The sequence below is a fragment of the Rissa tridactyla genome, unplaced genomic scaffold (assembly GCF_028500815.1).
Source record: "Rissa tridactyla isolate bRisTri1 unplaced genomic scaffold, bRisTri1.patW.cur.20221130 scaffold_645, whole genome shotgun sequence".
NCBI classification, from domain to species: Eukaryota; Metazoa; Chordata; class Aves; order Charadriiformes; family Laridae; genus Rissa; species Rissa tridactyla.
Window position 1 is genome coordinate 16,369 of NW_026529857.1, and position 21,633 is coordinate 38,001.

The 21,633-nt window shown below is 60.8% G+C and overlaps 1 protein-coding gene across 2 annotated transcripts; it reads left to right on the forward strand.

Annotated features, from left to right (window-relative positions):
- Nucleotides 1–3,981: 3,981 nt before the first annotated feature.
- Nucleotides 3,982–21,148, forward strand: SP1 (Sp1 transcription factor). 2 transcript variants are annotated; one of them, XM_054187700.1, is made up of 7 exons: nucleotides 3,982–4,098; nucleotides 5,405–5,499; nucleotides 6,181–7,380; nucleotides 7,480–7,681; nucleotides 18,715–18,883; nucleotides 19,027–19,226; nucleotides 20,420–21,148. In XM_054187700.1, exons 1-7 carry the CDS (start codon nucleotides 4,092–4,094, stop codon nucleotides 20,737–20,739), a joined length of 2,193 nt encoding a protein of 730 aa, XP_054043675.1. In that variant the 5' UTR covers nucleotides 3,982–4,091; the 3' UTR covers nucleotides 20,740–21,148. The 2 variants fall into 2 exon arrangements, with proteins under 2 accessions (XP_054043675.1, XP_054043674.1); XM_054187699.1 differs by having other exon boundaries at nucleotides 6,181–7,681.
- Nucleotides 21,149–21,633: the final 485 nt, after the last annotated feature.

The following is a 21,633-nucleotide window of genomic DNA, read 5'->3' on the forward strand; positions in this document are numbered from 1 at the left end:
GGCCTAATGGGGTGGAGGGTAATGGAGTGTTAATGGGGGGGGGTTAATTGGGGGCGTCCTAATGAGGTGGGGGTAATGGGGTGCTAATAGGGTGGGCGTTAATTGGGGGGGTCCTAATGAGGTGGGGGGCAATGGGGGGCTAATGGGGGGGGTTAATTGGGGGGGGTCCTAGTTGGTGGCTGGTAATGGGGGGCTAATAGGTTGGGGGTTAATTGAGGGGGGGGTCCTAATTGGTGGGGGGTAATGGGGTGTTAATGGGGGGGTTAATTGGGGGGGGTCCTAGTTGGTGACTGGTAATGGGGTGCTAATAGGGTGGGGGTTAATTGGGGGGACCTAACGGAGTGGGGGGTAATGGGGTGTTAATGGGGGGGTTAATTGGGGGGGGCCCTAATTGGTGTGGGGTTAATGGGGTGCTAATAGGGTGGGCGTTAATGGGGGGCCTAATGAGGTGGGGGGCAATGGGGGCTAATGAGGGGGATTAATTGGGGGGGTCCTAATGGGGGGGGGATTGTGGGGGGCTAATGAGAGGGGTTAATTGGGGGGTTCCTGATGGGGTGGGGGGTAATGGGGTGCTAATAGGGGGGGTTAATTGGGGGGGTCCTAATTGGTGGGGAGTAATGGGGTGCTCATAGGGTGGGGGTTAATTGGGGGGGTCCTAATGAGGTGGGGGTAATGGGGTGCCAATATGGTGGGGGTTAATTGGGGGGGGTACTAATTGGTGGGGGGTAATGGGATGCCAATAGGGTGGGGCTTAATTGTGGGGGCCTAATGGGGTGGGGGGTAATGGGGTGTTAATGGGGGGGTTAATTGGGGGGGTCCTAATGAGGTGGGGGTAATGGGGTGCTAATAGGGTGGGCGTTAATTGGAGGGGTCCTAATGAGGTGGGGGGCAATGGGGGGCTAATGGGGGGGGTTAATTGGGGGGGTCCTAGTTGGTGGCCAGTAATGGGGGGCTAATAGGTTGGGGGTTAATTGGGGGGGGTCCTAATGGGGTGCTAATAGGGTGGGGGTTAATTGGGGGGGGGTCCTAATGAGGTGGGGGTAATGGGGTGCCAATATGGTGGGGGTTAATTGGGGGGGGTCCTAATTGGTGGGGGGTAATGGGGTGTTAATGGGGGGGGTTAATTGGGGGGGTCCTAATGAGGTTGGGGTAATGGGGGGCTAATCGGGGGGTTAATTGGGGGGGGCCCTAATTGGTGGGGGGTAATGGGGTGCTAATAGGTTGGGGGTTAATTGGGGGGGGTCCCAATTAGTGGGGGGTAATGGGGTGCTAATGAGGTGGGCGTTAATGGAGGGGTCCTAATGAAGGGTGGGGGCTACTGTAGAGGGTCCCAATGGGGGTAACTGGGTGGGGGTTAATGGGGAGGGGGGCTGCTGGGGGGGGTTGATGGGATGGGGCTCCTGATGGGAGTAATGGGGTGCTGGGAGGTGGGTGCTAATTAGGGGGGGGGTCCTAACAGTGGGGGGGGGTCTCACGGGGCAGGGTGGGACAGGGGCTTGTCCCCCATTGTCGTCCCCCCCCCCCCCCCCAGCGGGGCAGGACAGGGGTCACCAGGCGGGGGGGGTGCAGGTGGAGGTGGCCTCAGCGACAAAGTGACCCCGAGTTTGTCCCCTCCCCGGTGGCACCGCACCGGTGGTGGCCCAAGAGGGGAAACTGAGGCACAGGGGGGGTGGACACCAGCTCTGTGTCCCCGAGTGCCACCACCGTTGTGGGTCAGGAGGGGAAACTGAGGCACGGGGCTGGGTGGCCAGATGCTCTGTGTCCCCAGGTGCCACCACTGTGGGTCAGGAGGGGAAACCGAGGCACAGGGGTGAGTATACAGGTGTTCTGTGTCCCCACGTGCCCCCAGGTGCCACCGCTGTGGGTCAGGAAGGGAAACTGAGGCATGAGGGCGGGTGGACAGATGCTCTGTGTCCCCCAGTGTCCCCACTGCAAGTCAGGAGGGGAAACTGAGGCACAGGGGTGGGTGGACACACGCTCTGTGTCCCCAGGTGTCCCCAAGTGCCACTGCTGTGGGCCAGGAGGGGAAACTGAGGCACAAGGCTGGGTGGACAGTTGGTCCGTGTCCTCACATGTCCCCAAGTGCCACTGCAGTGGGGAAACTGAGGCACGGGGCTGGGTGGCCAGATGCTCTGTGTCCCCAGGCGTCACCTCTGCGGGTCAGGAGGGGAAACTGAGGCACACCGGGGGACCGGTCCCATCGGCGGGTGCTGACGCCGTAGCCGGCGGGACGCGGGCCGGGATGAAAGGAATCGCGGCGTTGGCTCGGGGTGGGACACACACACAGGGACGGGGACACCCCCCTGTCCCCCGCCGGCTGCGGCAGAGGCGGCTTCAAGGCCGCAGCGGGGTCTGGGGTGAAACGGCGGCCGCCAGCACGGGGTGGGGACAACGCCAGGGCAAGGGGACAGCGGGCAGGACGGCTGCGCGTCCCCCGTCCCGAGCTGGCAGGGATTTTGGGGACAGGATGCCGAAATAAAAGGAGTTCCGCTGGAAGCCCGGGGCGGGGTGGGGGGTGAGGTCACGGTGAGCGAGGGCCGATTTTTCCAGCTGCGGGACGGAGGGAATTAGGCCAAAAAAAAGTGGAAAATATTAAAAAAAAAAGAAAAAAAAAAAAAAAAGGCCAGGGCGAAGCCGGCGTCCGGGGGACATCAAAGGGCGGGGGATGGCGGGGACGGGCAGCAGGGGGACGGCGGCTCCGGGGGGCGGCTTTGATGCTGGAAAGCAAAAAATTAAAGATATTAAACATCATTTCGTGTGTGTTTTGTCCCCGTGTCGTCCCCCCCCCACCCCCCCCCACCCCGCGGTTTGTCACCTCCTGCCGCCGGGGTGGCTGCGCGGCTCCTTTGCCTCCCAAAACCGCCTTTTTTGGTAAAATTAAGGAATTTTTGCCGTGAACAACCCCCCCCCCCCCCCCAAAAAAAAAAAAAAAAAAAAGGGCCCCAGAGCAGGGCTGACCCGAGGAGCTCGCGGCTGGGCCGGGCCCGGGCGCCCCGGTGGTGACAGCCCCTGTCGTGACAGGGCCGGGTGCTGTGACAGGAGGTGGGGCGCGTCGTGACAGGCCCCGCCGTGGCAGTGACAGGGTCCTGGGTGGGGGGGGAACGGGACGCGTTCACACAGCGACCGAGCCCTGCCGTGGGCCTGTGAGGACATGTCGCAAGCGGGACGGCGCATGTCGCGACAGGGCTGAGGCGGCTCGTGACAGGAAAAGGCGGGGGGAGGGGCGGGAAGGCGGCGCTGTCGCGACACGGCCCGGCTTACGGAGCCAGCGGGGACGCCCCTGGGAGGCCGGGCGGGCTGTGGGGGTGCCCGGCCCCGGGCGAAGCGGCGGCGACCGGGGCGGAGCCAGCACCAAGATGGCGCCTTTTCCGCCACATTCCCGGCGCCGCCGAGCCGTCCCTCCAAGGGCGCAGCCCGGCCGCTGTCCCCGCCTCCCGCCGGCGCCCATTGGCCAGTTTGAGACGGACCGCCGTCCCCATTGGCGTGGCGCCGCGCCGCGGCCACTGCCTCCGCGCCGCGATTGGGCGAAATGCCCGTCAGTGAGCCGGCCCGCCTTCCCCCCGCCGCGCGGTCCGCCCGTCCGGTTGGCGGCTCCCCCTGCCCATCACCCCTTCCGCCCCGCCTCCCCTCTCCCATTGGCGGCGCGGCACGCCCATCACGCCGCGGCCCACGCCGCCGCGGCCGCTCCCATACGGGGTCTCCCTGCGAGCCCGCGCGGCCGCTGATTGGCCCCCGCCGCCGCCGGCCCGCCCCCCCCCGCTCTCCCCCATTGGCCACCGCCCCTGGCGCTCCCCCTCCCCCACGGGGCGGGGCGGCGGGGGCGGTGCTCCTCCCCGCCTCCTTCCCCGCCCTCGCTGCCGATTGGCCGCTCCGCCCGTCGCTCAGCCGCCCGCGGCGGGCCGCCATTGGCGGAGACGGCGGCGGTGGGCGGGCGGCGGGGCCGGGGCGGCGGTGCGCGGCTCCCTCCCGCGGCAGCCCGTTGGCGGTCACCGGCGGGGTTAGGCCGCCTCGTCAGCGAGCCGGGCCCGCCCGCCCCTCCTCTCCCCCGCCCCGCCGCCGCTCTGGGCTCGCCCCCTTCCCCCCCGGCCACCATGAGCGGTAAGGACGGGCCCGGCGGGCTCGGCGGGGAGGAGGAGGACGGGGAGGGCGGGGGGCGGCGAGGGGCTGCGCGGCCGCCCAAGGAACACGCAGCCCCATCCGCGCCCGCCCGCTCGGAGGGGCCAAGAGGCGGCCCCGCCCCGCGCCGGGCCGGGCCCCGCCGGGCCGGGCCTTGGTCTGGCCTCGCCTCGGCGCCGCCGGGGGGGACCTGCCGGGGGAGGGACCCGGGGGAGGGGGGAAGGCCTCGGGGGAGGGACCCGGCGGGCGGGACGGGACGGGAGCGGAGGGAGGGGGGCGGTGGCGGGGGGGGTTTGAAGGGAGCGGGAGGGTGGGGGGCGGTGGAGGGAGCGGGGGCGAGGGGGGGTGAAGGGAGATGGCGGGGGATCGGGCGCGGGGAAGGAGGGTTTTTGCGGGGGAGGGTGTAGGGCGGGGGGGGTGGGGTGGGGGAGCTCCGAACACCCCCCTGAGGAAGGCGGCGTGCGGGGGCGGATGCGAGCGGGGGGGGGGGGGACCCTTGTGGGGTGGGGGAAGCCGTGGGGCAGGGGGCCCCGTGAGTGTGGGGAGCTGTGGGGCAGGGGGGGCGGGCTGTGAGGCGGGGGCCCCATAAGTGCGGGGAGCCGTGGGGCGCGGGGGGCGAAGGGCAGGAGGCCCCATGAGTGGGGGGAGCCGTGGGGCAGAACGCCTGTCGGGGCGGGGGGGGGTGAGCCGTGGGGAAGGTGTGAGCTGCTGGGGGTGGGTTTTTCCGCGGGGGGGGGAAGTGCACGGGGGCGATGCTGGGGAGCAGGAGGTGAGGGGCTGTGGGCAGGAGTGGGGGGCACAAGCCCCAGGTTTTCGGGGAGGTGGGGGGGGAGGGTTTGCCTTCCTAAACGGTGGGAGGGGAGGGACTGGGGGGGGAGAGCAGCGGGGTCCCAGGGATGGGGGGAGCCCCCGGCCGGGGGAGCCCCGTGGGGTGGATCCACGGCGGGGATTCCCATGGGCAGGGCGGGGGGGGGGGGTGTGTTGCGGGGACGGGAAAGGGGAGGCCGGGGGAAGGACCTCGGCGGGGGCCAGGGAGTGTCCCCGAGCGGCTGGGGAGGAGCCGGGTCCTCCTCCCCCTGTCCCGCTGCCAGCTCCCATTTGGCAGCTCCCTCCGGTGCCCCCGGCAACGCACGGTCCCCCCAAATTACCTGCCAACGTGCCGCGTGTCCCCCCCCCCATTCTGCACCCACCCCTCCTGCCGTCACTCCCTGAGTGTCCTCGCACTCCTCATCCCCTTCTCCTGCCCAGAAATGTCTTTAATTCCCGTTCTCGTTTCCCTCCGGCGCAGACCAAGAGAGTCCCGAGGAGATGGTGGCGGTGAAGCCTGAGAAGGGCGAAGGAGATGCCAGCAGCACCAGCAGCGCGGGCGGCGGGGAGAGCCAGGTGAGCGCGGGGAGGGAGGAACGACCCCGAACCGGCCACCTCCTGGCTCCTCTGGCCCCGGGCAACTTGCCGGCCCCGTGGCAAAGTCCAGGGCCGAGCCGAGGTGTTTGTTTGGCCCGGTCGAGCGTTACGGCGAGGGAGAGAGAAGAGAAAGGAGAGTGGCGGGGGATTGTCACGCTGCCAAGCGCCCCGCCGGAGCACCGACCCGCAGCGCCTGTGGCTTCCTTTCCTCCTCCCTTGAAAAACATGACGGTTCCCCCCACTCCCAGTAAACACCACAGTCCCCGCTGGCCCTTCCCCAGGTCGGGGTGCCCAGAAACGACCGTATTTCCCCGGAGTTGTTCCCCTGCAGGGAGATTCGCCCGCTTTGGGGTGAAGGAGACGTCTCTCCTTGACTTTTCCAGGCAGATTCCTTCCCCTTTCCTCCCTCCCAGAGGGCTTTTCCCTGTGGGTTCAGTCTGTCCCGGCCTGACAGCCCTGTGTTTGGCAGTTGTATTTTTCCGGCTGTGGGTGGGTTTTCTCAGGAAGGAGTGTTTATCTTTTCCAAGTACGCTCCTCCCTGCTTTCTTTTTTATTTTTTTTTTTATTCCCCCCCTTTTTTTTTTTCTTTTTTTTTTTTTAATCTTTTGGCCTGCCCACTGGGACGCCTCCCGCTTCCTTAACTCCTCCTCTCCTTCCCAGGAATCGCAACCCTCCCCGCTGGCTCTGCTGGCAGCCACCTGCAGCAGGATCGAGTCTCCCAACGAGAATTCCAACAGTTCCCAGGGCCAGCAAGGCGGGAGTGGCGAGCTGGACCTGACGGCCGCCGCCGCTCAGATCGCCCAGTCGGCCAACGGCTGGCAAATCATCTCCGCCGGCTCCAGCACGCCGACGGCCTCCAAGGAACAAGGAAGCAACGGTAACAACGGCGGAGATGCCTCCAAAAGCCGGCCCGTGAGCGCGGGGCAGTACGTGGTGACGACGGCTTCCAACCTGCAAAACCAGCAGGTGCTCACGGGCCTGCCGGGAGTTATCCCAAATATCCAGTATCAGGTCATTCCCCAATTCCAAACCATTGATGGGCAGCAGCTCCAGTTTGCCACCACCCCTGCCCAAGTCAACGTGCAGCAGGATGCTTCTGGGCAGCTCCAGATCATCCCCGGCACCAACCAGCAGATCATAACGAGCCGAGCGGGGACCAGTAACCTCATCGCCATGCCCAACTTGCTGCAGCAGGCCGTCCCCATCCAGGGCGTGGGCTTGGCCAACAACACCCTCTCAGGGCAAACCCAGTACGTGGCCAACGTCCCCGTGGCTCTGAACGGCAACATCACCCTCCTGCCTGTCAACAGCGTGGCCGCCAGCCTGGCTCCCACCTCCCAGACGGTGACGTTGAGCAGCTCCGGATCTCCGGACAGCAGCTCCCAACCGGCCACCTCGGGTGCCACCATCAGTTCCACCAACACGGCCACGTCTCACGCCAGCTCCGGCGCCTTTTTTACCAATGCCAACAGCTACTCCACCACCACCACCACCAGTAACATGGGCATCATGAATTTTTCCACCAGCTCGACGGTGGGTACCAATGTCCAGGCGCAGACGCCCCAGAGGGTCAGCAGCGTCCCCAGCTCGGACTCTCTGCAGAGCCAAGTTTCGGGGGTGGCATTGCAGCCGGGGCAGCAGAAGGAGGGGGATCAGAGTCAGCAGTCGCAGCAGCAGCAGCAGCAGCAGATCCTGATCCAACCTCAGTTGGTCCAAGGAGGGCAGGCGATCCAAGCCCTCCAGACCACCCCGCTCTCCGGCCAGACCTTTGCCACTCAAGCCATCTCCCAAGACGCCTTGCAGAACCTGCAGCTCCAAGCTGTCCCTAACTCCGGACCCATCATCATCCGAACGCCCACGGTGGGTCCCAACGGGCAGGTGAGCTGGCAGACCATCCAGCTCCAAAACCTTCAGGTTCAAAACCCCCAGGCCCAGACAATCACCTTGGCCCCCATGCAGGGAGTCTCGCTGGGACAGACGGCCAGCACCAGCACCACGCTCACCCCCATCGCCTCCCTCCCCAGCGGCACTGTCACCGTCAACGCCGCCCAGCTCTCCTCCATGCCCGGCCTCCAGACTATTAACCTCAGTGCCTTGGGAGCGTCTGGGATCCAGGTGCATCAGCTGCAAGGGCTCCCGCTGGCCATCGCAAACACTGCCGGTAAGTTGGGCTTCTTTTAGTATTTATTTTTGCTCTCGGTTCCTTTTCCGTAGCCGGACAGAGGAAATCAAAAGGCGAAACGATGTTACGCAGCCAGCTCCGTGCGCCGCCTGGACTCTGTTGGGGAGGGGGTTTCACTGCGCTGGCACGGCCCTGGCAGGGCTGGAGCTGGGGGCGGTCGGTGCCAAACGGAGTTGGCAAGCGCCCTGGCGCTTCTGCTGGCCCCAGGAAGGAAGTATTAAGCCTCTGCCCGTGTCCAGAAGACACTGAAACTCATTTTGGGGGGGGAGTTTCTGGTCTGACTAACTCTTGATTGCGTGAAAAGTAACGGAGGAGACGCCTGTGGATGAGGAAGGAGGGAGAATGTGGGACGCTGTGTGCAGCTCTAAGGGTGAAGCGTGGGTTTGTGCAGCCCCTGTCCTGCCCCGACGGCCGCCTGGGGCTCTCGGGTTGGGATTCGGGAGTGGAGCCGAGTCCAGCTCAGCTCCTCGGCTGCCGGAGCCTTATAAAACTCAGGAATAACCAAAATCCCCCTGCCCTCCCCCTTGAAAACAAACAAACACAAAGCCCTGGGGAATTTCCTTGCAGGGGCGGAAGAACGGGCTCTTTAAGTGTATATTTAGCCTAAAGTTGGGTGCTGGCGTGGGACGCCGTGATCTCATCCTGCCCGAGACGGGCTGGCGCGGAGCTTCCTGCCCCGTTCCCCCCCGGATCAGTCCCGTCCTCTCCCAAAACCTCCCACCATCCCGGGACAGGTGCGTGGCCGCGGGGTTTGAATTTCCCCGTGCCCGCCTGGACAAGGGGGCTGTAACCTCCCGCCGCTGAAGAAACTGGTGCCGAAAAGGAGCTCTGCTCGCTTTTCTAGTGTCTTTATTTTTTTTTTTTTTTTTTTTATGTTCTGGCTCCAGCTAAACAGGCAGTTGCTAGATTTAGTCACAGCTGAGAGGCAGCAGAAAAAAAAAGCAAAAAAAAAAAAAAAAAGCCCAACACAACACGTTGCTCAATCCGACTCGGTGCTTCCTTCTCGCGAGAGGAGGCGGCCGCTCTCCCCGGCGTTGTTTTGCAGCGGTATTTTGGGCTGTTGCTACAGCAGCTTGGCTCGCAGGGTTTATTACACACCCCGCCGCCGTCGGGATTAGCCTGATCCTTGGATTTCCCCGAGCGGGGAGACCTGCTGGGGCTAATTTTTTTTTTTTTTTGCACCCAGAGGGGAGCTGATGCCCCGTCGCCTCTTCTAGAGGTGGAGATGCCAGTGGCGGAGGGTCCCTTTGACCGTCGCCCGCCGGCGTTCGGTGGGATCCTTTCTTGCGTGGAGTCGTGCTTGTTTTGAAGGCGCTGGAGAAACGCGTGGGTGACTCCTAGTTCCTGTATTTGTGCCTGGCTCTGCCCTCGGAGGTGGGGCAGGGAGGAACGAAGGCTCCAGAGACCACCCATCCAACGCCCTCACGATGGGGAGCCTCCTCCTCTTCTCCTCCTCCTTCTCCTCTTCTCCTCCTCCTCTTCTCCTCCTCCTCCTCTTTTTTTAGCTCAGCAGCGTGTTTAGCTCTTGATCCGCGGTGACGAATTCGCCGTCCGAGGCTGGCGGCCGCCCGGAGAACCGCGGCCTCGCTCTTCCTTCGCTGGGAGGATGTGACGTTCCGGCCCCGCTTTGATGCCATTAACGTTTTGGGGGGGGGAAAAAACCACAGCGAGGTTCAAAAGGGTTTCAAAAGGGCTTTTGGGGACCCGACGAGACACGACCCCCCCCAGCTCGATGGCAGGCTCCCAGGGGGAGATCACAGAGGCTGGGGACGGAAAAGCTTCCCGGCACCGATCCGTTGGCGTGATTTGTGTGGTTTAACTCCAGGATGGGGGAGTTTTTCTGTGGTTGGACCCGTCAGACGTGGCCGTGGGTCCGTTTGTCCCCCTGCTGCCTGCAAACAGGCCCTCTCCGGCGGGTGCTGAGCTCTCCCCACCACCCCTCGGACCTCCCACTGGGTGCGTTGTCTCCGTCAACCCCGCGGCTGAGCATCCTCTGCCGCGCCGAGGGGGCTGCGAAGGCGGATCCATCCCTCCCGCTCCGAACTTTTCTGCTGGCGGTTTGAGGGAGTGATTTGTTACCGATTCTTCCCGTGGTCCAAATTTCTCGGCGCTTTCCACGAGGAGCCTCCCCTCCGGCTGCCAAGCACGCGCACCACGCATGCTGGAACTTTCTGCGCTTGCTTTCTGCTCGAGGCTAAGACTTGGGGAGGGTTTGGTTTGTTTGGGGTTTTTTGGGGTTCTTTTTTTTCCGTCGCAGAAAAAGCTCCTCTGTTTCCGAGGGAGGTGAATGGAAAACCAAACCTCGCCCGGGTTTCTTCGGGAGGGGAGATCGGCTTCACGACCCCTTGGGTTTTGCTGTGGGATGGGGAGAAGGGGGTGCCCGGGGATGCGTGGCGAGGGGTTTCGTGGACCCCAACTGCCCTCCGGGGTTGACGCGTGTGTCCTCTCCTGAACCCCGCTCCCGTCCGTGGGCAGGGGGGGGCTCCTCTGGGCTTTCAGCCCCTTGTGGGGGGGCTGGGGACGTGTCGCTGGTGAGATTTTTTTGCTTTTGGGTTTCCGTTCCGCAAAGTGGAGATGGGGCAAGATCCCCCCCCCACCCTGGAGAAAATAACACCTGAAAAAGTCTTTAAAAATCAGATTTTTTTTTTGTTGTTTTTAATTTTTTTTTTCTGGCGCGAGGCGGCACCCGGCGCTCTGCGCAAACAGGACTCGGCCTGTGTTTGTGTTAATTAGGGGATGGTGTCCTGCTTGGCGTGCAGGCTGCCGCCGCCGCCGCCTCCTCCTCCTCCTCTTCCTCCTCCTGGGCGCTCGGAGGGCTGTGAACGAGCCCGGTGGCAGAGCCGTGACTGTAAGGGGCCGGTATGTGGGCAAACGGGCCCCGCAGCCGGCTCTGCCGCCGGGGGAGGCAGGCGGGGAGCCGGGAGGGGAATTTCCTCTGCTGGCATCGCCCCGACAATCCCGCCGTGGGTTTGGGTACCACCGTTCCCCACGGAGAGGGCAGCGGGGCTGCCGCCGGGGTGAAGGATGAGGGGGCGTTTGGGATGCAGGAGAGAGGGGGGGTTTTGGGGATGCAGGAGAGGGGGTTTTTGGGGATGCAGGAGCAGGGGGGTTTGGGATGAAGGAAAGAGGGTTTGGGGTGAACGATGAGGGGCTTTTGGGATGCAGGAGAGAGGGGGGCTTTTGGGATGCAGGAGAGAGGGGGGCTTTTGGGATGCAGGAGAGAGGGGGGCTTTTGGGATGCAGGAGAGAGGGGGGCTTTTGGGATGCAGGAGAGAGGGGGGCTTTTGGGATGCAAGAGAGAGGGGGGTTTTGGGATGCAGGAGAGGGGGTTTGGGGTGAATGATGAGGGGGGTTTGGGATGCAGGAGCAGGGGGGTTTGGGATGAAGGAGAAGGGGGGGTTTGGGGATGAAGGAAAGAGGGTTTGGGGTGAACGATGAGGGGGTTTTGGGATGCAGGAGAGAGGGGGGGTTTGGGATGCAGGAGCAGGGGGTTTTTGGGATGAAGGATGAGGTGGTTTTGGGATGCAGGAGAGAGGGTTTGGGCATGAAGGATGAAGGGCTTTGGGCATGAAGGATGTGAGGGGGTTTGGGGACGCAGGAGAGAGGTTTTGGGACCACTTCTAGGGGTGTCGCGGTGCAAAGGCGGGTGTTCCACCACTCGGCCGCCTCGGTGGGCTCCTCGCCCCAGTGAGCAGCGTCACCCCACTGTCACCCCAGCGCCGGCCTGCTCGGGGACGGGACGTCCTGCCCCGGGCTTTGCGGCACGCCGGGGTGGGGACAATTTCAAGAAGTTTGTGACTTCCTGCAAGTTTCTCTTCCCCTTTCGACCGAGTTTTAGGGAGGAGGAGAGGGGACTTTTTTGATATTTTTTTTTTTTAGCTCCGTGTCCGTATAGTTTGGCCGGAGAAGTGGCTCTGTCCCACGGACCTGTCCCTGGGAGAGCTTGGAGCCGGGTGCCTCGGAGATAAAGAGCCCAGCCTGGCTGAGGTATGTGCTGGGTAAACAGGCATCCGCCGGCGGCTTCCCATTAGCTCAACGCCGGAATTAAACCCCTCGAGAACCGAGGCCTGTGTTTTCTGAGCCCTTAAAGATGTTTTATCCCAGGGGAGGATGGAGCTGGGAGCGTGTTTTGGTAGGACGAGCTCCTTTTCGGGGCTCTGTCCGTCATTTGGACGGAGGTTGGCGGTGGGACGTGGACGTAGCAAGGACATCCTTCTGCAAAGGGGGGAAAAAAAAGCCCCTTCGTGGGGGATCAGTTTGATCCTTTGAAATCAATTTACCGAATGCCCCCCCCCCCCCACCAGCTCTGCGCTGCCACTTTGTTCTTACAGGGCTTTTCCCAGCCATCGGGGCACCCACACAAAGACCCGATTGTCTCCTATTTTCTGTTTTTAAGGCAAGCTTTGTAGCAGGGCCTTGATGAGACATCCACATGGCATCGGCTGCGGAGGGGAGGGGAAAATCGGAATCAATCCCGGGCCAGCAAGCCCTGACAGGATCTCTCCTTAACGTGCTCTAATTGTTTGTTTCATTACACCCATGACGTCACGTCAGAAAATAATTATATTGCGAAATTTCCTTCTCTAAACTCTGGCTGGGCTGGACTTTAAATACCCTCCCGGCTTCCTTGGCTGACCTCTTTCCTTCCCATAATAAAGAGGGTGGTTTACTGGAGAAATTACACAAATCCCAGGAGATCCCAGGGCTGGGGGGGGGGGGTGTCTGCTTGGGAAAAGGGAGCCATCCCAATTATACAGGCTCATTATTGCAGCGCAGCTTCGTCCCGGCGAGGTTGTGCCCCTGCCGTGGGTCTGGGGCTCCGTGGGGCAGCCCTGTTCTTCCTCCACCACCACCACCTCCACCTCCTCCTCCTCCTGCTGGAGGCTCGGCCGCCCGGGAATGGGAGCGGGTTGGCAGCCGTGCTGGTCGGACTGGTTGGGTGCTGGAAACTCTTCTGGGAAGAGTTTCCTCGCCCGGCTCTGGACCGTCTCGCCGGGTTCTAATCTTCCCTTTCCTTTTTATCTGCGCCGACTTCAGCCCCGGCTGCCTCCTCGCCCGGGAGTCCCGGCTTTATCGCCCCTTCGCAGGAGCCGGAGCCCGGCCCTGGAGGACGAGGGGTAGTTTCAAAGTGGCTCCTTTCCCTCCATCGGTTCTTGGGGTGCTGGTTCCCATTCCGGAGAGGCTTCCGCCATCCAGCATCTCCCCATCCCGACGTGGGACCTCTAGGTCGGATGCCGTGAGCGATCCGGGCACAAATTCCCCCTTCTCGGCGGAGGGGCGCGATTAAAAAAAAAAAAAAAAAAACCAAAAAAAAGCCAAACACCAAACAAAAACCCACCACGGGTTTTGTAGCTCGGGAAAAAAAGCATCCGCCCTGGATTGGGGTGGAATCCAGAGCTTGAGGTGCGGTGAGAAAATCCCTGCGGGCGTTCCTCGGCTCCGGGGTGTGCTCCTCCTCGGTGGTCACGGGGATCGCCCTTCCCCAGCTGGGCATTCTCCTCCTCCCGCGTCACCGGGGACTTCTCTTTTGAACTAACCCGCTCTCTTTTTTGGGGGTGGTTTGGTAGGACCTGCCTACGCCGCGGGCTGAAGGTGCCGCGGCTGCCGCTGCTGGGCTTTGCCCGGCCCGGGGTCGCCCCAGCGAAAGGTTTTTGGCAGGACTAGAAGCTTCATCCCAGTTTCGCCGCAATCCAGACTGGAATTAAAAAAAGGGCCAAAGGAGATCTGCGTTTCGGTTCGCGGCACCGTAAAGGTATTTAGAAAGAAAATTAAAGAAAATTATTTTCTAGCACAGGGCCGGACGCGGCTCCTGCTCCCCTCGCAGCCACCTCCCTCCTGACCCGCCAGGTCCGTCCCGATTTATTTCATATCCAAAGGAAGCGTCATTTCTTGTGACGCACAGAAACCTCCAACAATTAAAGGATATCGCCGAACTTGCCGTGTGGCTTTTTCGAGTCGTTCAACTCCCGGGTAAAATAGAATTACCTCCCGCCTGCTGCGGCGGGCTTCAAAACACGCAGCCGGGCGCCACGCGTTTCCCCGCTCCCCTCTCCGTAACTCCCGAGAATTATTAAACCCGAGCTGGGCTAATTGACGTGAATGACTTCCTACCGCAGATTCAACTCCTTTTGCAAATTAGGGAGGAAATCAAACGAGATAAAAATCAGGGGGGACTGCGTTACAAACCCGACTTGGTTCCTTTGTGCAGCAAGTGCGGCTTAATCGTCTTTGATCTGTCTGGAGGAGATGGCGGCGCCGTGTTTTGGGGAGAGCGTGTTTTGGGGAGAGCGGCAAGAGGCTTTCAGGCTGCCAAAAAAAAAACCAAACCCCCCCAAACCCCCAAAAAGGAGGGAGGAAACGGGGAAAACTTGAGTCGTGAGCTAGAAAAGTGTGATTTTTTGGAGCGAGTAGAGATGCGCCGAGAGGTTCGGGGAGCCCCGGGCTGCTGGGTTTCGCTGCCCTTTTGGTTTTTGGTTTGTTGGTTGTTTTTTTTTTTTTTTTCCTGCCTTAAAACCTCTTTTTGCCTCTTTGCCTGGACGCTGGCATGGGTTTGGCGCACGCGGCCCGCTCTGCGGGGTGACGACTCGCCCCCCTCTTCCTCTGCGGAGCCGCAGCTGCCAACGGCGTGGAGTTTGCACAAGAAACCTTTTTAATTTAACTTCTTTTTTTTTTTTTTTTTTCCCCTTTTCCCCCTAGATCCTCCCTAAAAATGACCGTTGCGCCTGTTTCCCCTCTCCCAAGGTCGGCTGGGGTGGATCTAAAAATGCCCCTCTCTTCTCTCCGCGGGGCGTTTCTCACCTCCTTTTAGTTTGCGAAATAAAACGGCCAAACCGAAGCGTTTTTCCCTCCCGACGAGGAGCGAGGCGACAAGAAACACCTTGTTTCGAGAGGAGTCGCAAGCCAAGGCTGGGGCGCTTCGGGCTTATTCGTGTCAGACCAGTAAACGACGACTCACCCCCTTTCTGGAAGGGGAGATCTCGGTGGGGGGGGGGGGAGGGGTGGGTCGGAACCCCCATCCCCGCGTTCCTCCGGGGGGCAGAGCCAGGAGCCCGGCGCAGTCCAGCGGGGTCACCTCCCGCAGGCAAATCCCTCTTTGCTCCCTGGTGTTTTCCAAGGATTAATCCCCCCCCCACCCCACAACCGTCTCCCTCCTTGCTCTATTAATATATTTTTTTTCAGGATTTCAGTGACCCGAGCGTGGACCAGGGGCTTGGCGGCCTTCACCGCGAAAGCTTTAGTCTTAGAAGTAATCGATATTAGGGGGAGATAATAAACATAAATTATCCAGCTGGTTTCTCTCCGCCGAGCTTTCTCCTGAAACCGCAATATTCTGGAGACTTCGGCGCGTCCCGATATGTGAAGAATGAAGCGTGTACGTACAAGATCTGTCTTCTCTTGCCGTAATTTATTTAGACCTTAATTAGATGCGAGCCGTAGATTTCCAGGAGGAGGATTTGGGGTTGGTTTGTTGTTTTTGTTTTTTTTTTCTTCCCCCCCCCCCCCCCGCCTTCCCCTCCATATGACATGCCAACAGACTATAAAACGCTGCGTAGGCTTTTGCATGTTGGGAGATTGAAGTCGTTCCAAGCCGTCAGGGCCGGATTCTCCCCCTCCCGTGCGTATTTTGGGGAGAACGCCTGTGTTTTCTCCCTTCCTTTTTACAACAGCTCTCCCCCCCCACCCCCCCCCCCCGCTCCGGACGGCACATCCGCGAGAGGGAAATCTCTAATCTGTAGCTGTAATGCAAGCTGTCGTTGTTGGCTTAGAAAGCTTAAAAAGTAAGAAAAAAAAAAAAAAAATAACACTCAACCCTTCCCGGTTGCCTCCGTGCTGGTTTTAGACTGTAAACATGTGTTGCAAGAGCCGGGAAAGGAGGCGGTGGGGGGGGAAAACAGACGACGACTGAAAAGGTTTTATCCTAAAATTGCTAAACTTAGCGGGGAGCGCAGGAATGTCGCCGCCGAGGTACGGGGGAGCACGATCGCCGAGCGGGGGGGCTCAAAATCGTGTCCCCTTTCAGGTGACAATTTCCCGCCAGCGGCGGCGGGTCCGTCCCGGTCGCTGGCGATGGCCGACAATATTCCTCTCCGCCTCGGCGTCCCGGCGCGAGGGCAGCCGCCGCCATCGCCGTTGGGGTTATTTAACGCTACCACTGGGCAGGAACTGGTCCTGGTGGAGCTGAACTGGTCCCAGCGTGTCGGTCCCGGGTGTTATTTGCAGCTGCGGTTCGGTTGAGCCGTTCCTCCGTGGGGTTGTTCGGTCTTCGGGGCTGGCACCGTCCTTTAACCCACGATGCCGGGGCTCAGACGCGTCAAGCCCTCGCCGTGCCACCGATGACATCCCGGCTTCTCTTTAGACGATGGCGTGTCCCTTGTCCCCCCGCGGACGAACCGGCCCCAGCGTGAGTAGAGGCGAGCGGATGAGTCAGGCGTCGTTCCCTTGATGGCAGCCCTTCTCCTGGCTGTTGCTTTGATGCTCCGGGTGTCTCAGTCCTGGACGAAGGCTTTTCCCAGCGCTGCCCTATCCCAGGGAATCCGGATGCTTGCGGACTTGGGGGGGCAGAGCAGCCAGCCCGAATTCCGAGTTTGTGTGCCCCCGCCTGGGAGAGCGAAGCTCCTATTGCCGCCGCTGCGATCCGGAGGGGTGAAATCAAAGCTGTTCCTCTCGCCGCAGGAAGCCCAGACCCAGTCGCGCACGTAAACCCCCCCCCGCCGGCCACGCAGATCGTTGGCGATGCCACCGCGGAGCCGTCGGGCATCGCGGCCATGAGCTGGCCGGTCCCCCAGGTAGCCAAGGATCTATTCCTGGTGGCTTTTGTCCTTCTTGGCCCGATGGCTCCTCCGCTGAGCTTTGCCAGGGCACCACTGACACCTGCTGGAAACAGCCGAACGGCCCCGGGGGAGGCCGCCCGCTGCCAAAAACTCTTCATCATTCCCCCCTCGCTGTCTCCCGCTTGTGAAACTCCCTCCCGGCCGCGGGAAGAGAGCCCAGCCCACGCCCGATGGACATTTCGGACTGGCGAAGTCTGAAATTCATCCTCCTTCGGCGCCGACACCTCTCCCGGGGCTGCTCGGTGTGCCGCCTCCTGCCTGGAAGAAGTTAACACAGAAAATCAGGTTTTTAAAGGAAATTTCACCGCTCTGGGAAGGTGTTTGTCCCAGTAGGACTCCTCAGAAGGCTGTGCCATCCTGCTGCGGTCCCTCTGCCGGGGCAGCGTCTCCGTCCCCGTGCCGCAGAGGTGGCCTTCGTTCCTGCGGCTCCGGAGGACGCCGGCGGCAGGACCGCGGGCTGTTTTTTGGGGAAAGCTGGCTTTTGGAAACTGCAGCTTGGGGACATTTGTGCTCCTTATTTAAGAAGCAGCTTCCAGGTAACGGGAAGAGGAGACGGAGGGAATGAACCGGCATCTCCCAGGGCGCCACGGTGTCCCTCGCACCACGATGTCCCGCACACCCCGACGTCCCCGCCAGCCGTTGGCAGGGCTGGGTGGCACAGTCCTTCCCGTTAACTCTTCCTCACTGGAGCCAACATTAGGAAAGCCCCAACTGGGTGTTTTTTTGGGGAAGATTCGCCCCGACACAACCTCGTTTCTCGGCGGCAGGAGAGGAGGGCTCTCGGGACGGAGCGGCAGAGCTCGGCATCCCTTGCTGTTGGCGACGAGCGCGTTCGCTCGCACACGGCGGGTGTTTTATCGCGGCCCCCTCAACCCTGCCTGCCTGCTCGCCAGGAAATTAGTAGGAAAAAAGGTGAATTTTGGGCTGGAATCCCAGCCTGTAGCCAGCCGAGGATGCCGCCTCCCGTCCGGCGGAAGCGGCTGGGCGCTAAATCTGCCGTTAAGACTTATTGGCATATGTTAATTGCCGCCGAAAAGAGATTACTCAGCCTGTCGTCTCTGCGCCCGCTCCGGCTTTTCAGCCTGAAAATAATCAAGCAGCGAAGCTTGAAGGGAAATAAAACACTCGCGAAGTGTAGATGGGGTTATTGGAGAAGCAATTAGATGGCAGCGTTAAGCGGAGAGCAATAAAATGGCAATGAAAAGCGATAGGCTTAAAAACTTCCTACCCCCCCCCCCCCCGGCCGCCTCCGTTACCAATGGTTTATGTTCGTCTGCGTTCGGGAGCTCGTCAGCGCAACACCCCCAGCCCCGTTCCGATGGTTTTTGCTAATTGGGAATTGCTCCTGGAGAGAGGGAGGGACCACGCTCCGCCGGCGATGCCGGCTGATTTTCCCAACTTTTGTCTCTCTATCCCTTTCTGTAATGGCAGTAATTAACTAGCGAGCGCGCGCCGATATTATGGTCTCCGCCGATGGATGCTGCTGAGGACTCTGCTCTTCCAACCCGCTTTATTTATCGCTGCCGCCTTCTTTGGCGGGGGCGGGGGACGGGATGGGACGGGACCAGGAGGGCTCGCATCTGCTCCGTCCGTTTGCCGCTGGCTTGTTGCTTTCGTCAGGTTCAAGCTGGAGAGATGGAAAGGGGAAAACTGCCGCTTTCAGCCCCAAAAACCGAGGCCGGGGTCAGGAGGAAGGTGTGGTTTGGCGAAGGCCGGGTTTTCCTCGGGGGTGTTTTGACGTTTTATCGCTGACACCGATGCTTTGACACTTGCTTTCTCGCTGACACCGATGCCTAGGCGGCCGGCGCTGCTCGCTTTACATTTTTTTTTGCCGTGTTTTCTGCGCTAGGTTAGCTGAAACCGCCAAAATAGTCGGCAGGGGGCTGGAGCGATGTCGCCGGGGGGCTGTTTTTCCCCCGGGAGATGCAGCTCTTGCCTCTCCTCTGGACGCGAAGCGGAGGGCACGGACCAAAATGTGGGGCGATGTGGGGCTGTGGAGGGCAGGGAGAACCCCCGGGCTTTAGGGAAAGCTCGGTGGGGGATTATCAGGGCTCGAAAACACAAAAAAAGGAGGCAAAAGGCTGGAATGAATAACTCCCCACGGCCCGGCATCCTCCTGGCTTGGCAGCTGGGGGCTTTGGGGGTGAAGAACCCGCAGGAACCTCCCGTGTTTTCTTCCAGGCGACCACGGTGCTCAGTTGGGTCTTCACGGCGCTAGCGGGGACGGGCTGGGAGACGAGAACGCGGCGGTGGAGGAAGGAGAGACCAGCCCGGATCCGCAACCCCAGCAAGGACGGAAAACGCGGAGGGAAGCGTGTACCTGTCCCTACTGCAAAGACAGCGAGGGAAGGTAAGGCTGGAATCCGGCAACGCCGGGCAGCCCGAGCCACCTCCGAACCCCTAAAAATGCCTTTTTGGGCCCCATTCTCCCTCCCTCTGACCAGCTGGAGCTTTCAGGGTGGTTTTAACTCTTTCCCCTTCCGGCTTTTGCAGGAGCTCTGGGGATCCAGGTAAAAAAAAGCAGCACATCTGCCACATCCCGGGCTGCGGGAAGGTGTACGGCAAAACCTCTCACCTGCGGGCTCACCTGCGGTGGCACACCGGGGAGCGACCCTTCATCTGCACCTGGCTGCTCTGCGGCAAGCGTTTCACCCGCTCCGACGAGCTGCAGCGGCACAAGCGCACGCACACAGGTAGGGCTCGGGGCGCTGCTTCCACCGGCGCCCTCCCGCCAGCCTGGGGATCCGTGGAATCATGGAAGCGTTGAGGTTGGAAGGGACCTTTCAGATCATGGAGTCCAACCGTCAACCCAACGCTGCCCAAACCACCCATGTCCCTCAGCGCCGCGTCTGCCCGGCTTTTAAACACCTCCAGGGATGGCATTTAGGGATTGGAGCCATAGGATGAGGGGGACCGGTTTTAAACAGAAAGAGGGAGATTTAGGTGAGATCTGAGGAAGAAATTCTTGGCTGTGAGGGGGGTGAGCCCCTGGTCCAGGTTGCCCAGAGAAGCTGTGGCTGCCCCATCCCTGGAGGGGTTCAAGGCCAGGTCGGACGGGGCTTGGAGCAACCTGGGCTGGGGGCGGTGTCCCACTGGATGTGGGGGTGGAACGAGATGATCTTTAAGGCCCCTTCCCACCCAAACCATCCTATGGTGACTCCACCACTCCCCTGGGCAGCCTGTTCCAGTGTTTGATAACCCTTTCGGTGAAGAAATTTTTCCCAATATCCATCCTAAACCTCCCCTGGTGCAACTTGAGGCCGTTCCCTCTCATTCCTTGGGAGAAGAGACCGACCCCCCCTGGCTACCCCCTCCTTTCAGGGAGTTGTGGGGAGCGAGCAGGTCTCCCCTCAGCCCCCTTTTCTCCAGGCTGAGCCCCCCCAGCTCCCTCAGCCGCTCCTCACAAGTTCTCCGGCCCCTCCTCCTTGTGCTCCAGACCCTTCCCCACCTCCATTGCCCTTCTCTGGACTCGCTCCAGCCCCTCCATGTCCTTCTTGGTGTGAGGGGCCCAAAACTGAACACAAAATTTGAGGTGGGGCCACCCCGGTGCCGAGAACAGGGGACAATCACTGCCCCAGTCCTGCTGGCCACGCTATTCCTGATACAGGCCAGGATGCTGGTGGCCTTCTTGGCCACCTGGGCACATTGCTGGCTTGTCTTCAGCCGGTTGTTGACCACCACCCCCAGCTCCTTTTCCGCCGGGGCAGCTCTCCAGACGCTCTTCCCCCAGTGTGTAGCATTCACGGGGTTGGTGGGACTCTTGGCCTTGTTGAACCTCACACCGTTGGCCTCGTCCCATATGGATCCAGCCTGTCCAGACCCCTCTGTAGAACCATCCCCCCCACACCTTCCCCCACCTCACCCCTCTCTCCATCCCGTCTTCCAGGGGAGAAGAAATTCGCCTGCCCGGAGTGTCCCAAACGCTTCATGCGGAGTGACCACCTCTCCAAGCACATCAAGACCCACCAGAACAAGAAGGGAGGCCCGGCCAACAACGTGGCCATGAACGTCTCCGCCGTCCCCATGGACACGGGGGCCTCGGCGGAGGGTAACGGCGGGGCCACCCCCTCGGCCCTCATCGCCACCAACATGGTGGCCATGGAAGCCATCTGCCCCGAGGGCATCGCCCGCCTGGCCAGCAGTGGCATCAACGTGATGCAGGTGGCCGACCTCCAGTCCATCAACATCAGCGGCAACGGGTTCTGAGGGGCGACGCGGGACGCGGGCACCGGCGGGCGACGGGGCGAGGCGACGGCGCCGCCGGGCGGCACGGGGCCGAGAGAGCGGAGCGCAGCCGAAGCCAGGAGCTCTTCCCACCGCGAGGGCGACGTCCCTCGTCACCCTCCAGCACTAAAGCCCGGCTCCTCTTCCCTGGGATCACGGCCCTCCTTGAGCTGTCCGACCTCCGGGGCCCGGTGACCACGCACGAAGGCCAGAGCTATATATATATATTTTTTAATTTCGGCTTCACCTTATTATTATTATTATTATTTCCCTTTTTTTTTTTTTTTTTTTTTTTCCCCCAACCCCCTCTCCCTGCCTTTCCCTTCCACTCCCTTCCCGAGATCCGTCTGCCCTTTCCGGTAGCCAGCCTTCGACGCCGTCATGCCTTGGGGAGGGGGGGGGGAAAAAAAGGACGGGGGGGGTGGGGTGGCGGAAAAAAAAAAAATAAAATTATGATCGTTGGGAAAAAAAAAACCAAAACACAACGACAAAAAAAAAAAAAAACAAAAATCACCAAAAAAAAATATTACTTTTTAGCAAAAGGAGAAAAAAAAAACAAAAAACCCCACCAAAAAAAAAAACCAACAAACCCCCCCAAAAAAGAAAAAAAAAAAAAAAAGATTCTATATTATTATTATATATATAAAAATATAAAATGTGTTCGTTTGAGAGAGGAGAGGTTTTGCTGCGACCATGGCTTTGGTCTCTTTGATGCCTTATCTTGGAGCAGGGGGACGGTTCGGCCGGTGCCCGACCTGTCGCTCAGACCTTTATATTCCATTTTACAGCGTAACCTAAAAAAAAAAAAAAAAGCCAAAAAACAACGGAAAAAAAAAAAAAAAAACAGGAAAAAAAAAAAAAAACAAACCAACCCAC

Excerpts from the sequence above, each read along its gene's own strand:
- SP1 (XM_054187699.1), top strand. Across the intron at positions 7,682-18,714 it reads GGCCATCGCAAACACTGCCG|GCGACCACGGTGCTCAGTTG; the intron begins GTAAGTTGGGCT and ends GTTTTCTTCCAG. Across the intron at positions 18,884-19,026 it reads TGCAAAGACAGCGAGGGAAG|GAGCTCTGGGGATCCAGGTA; the intron begins GTAAGGCTGGAA and ends CGGCTTTTGCAG.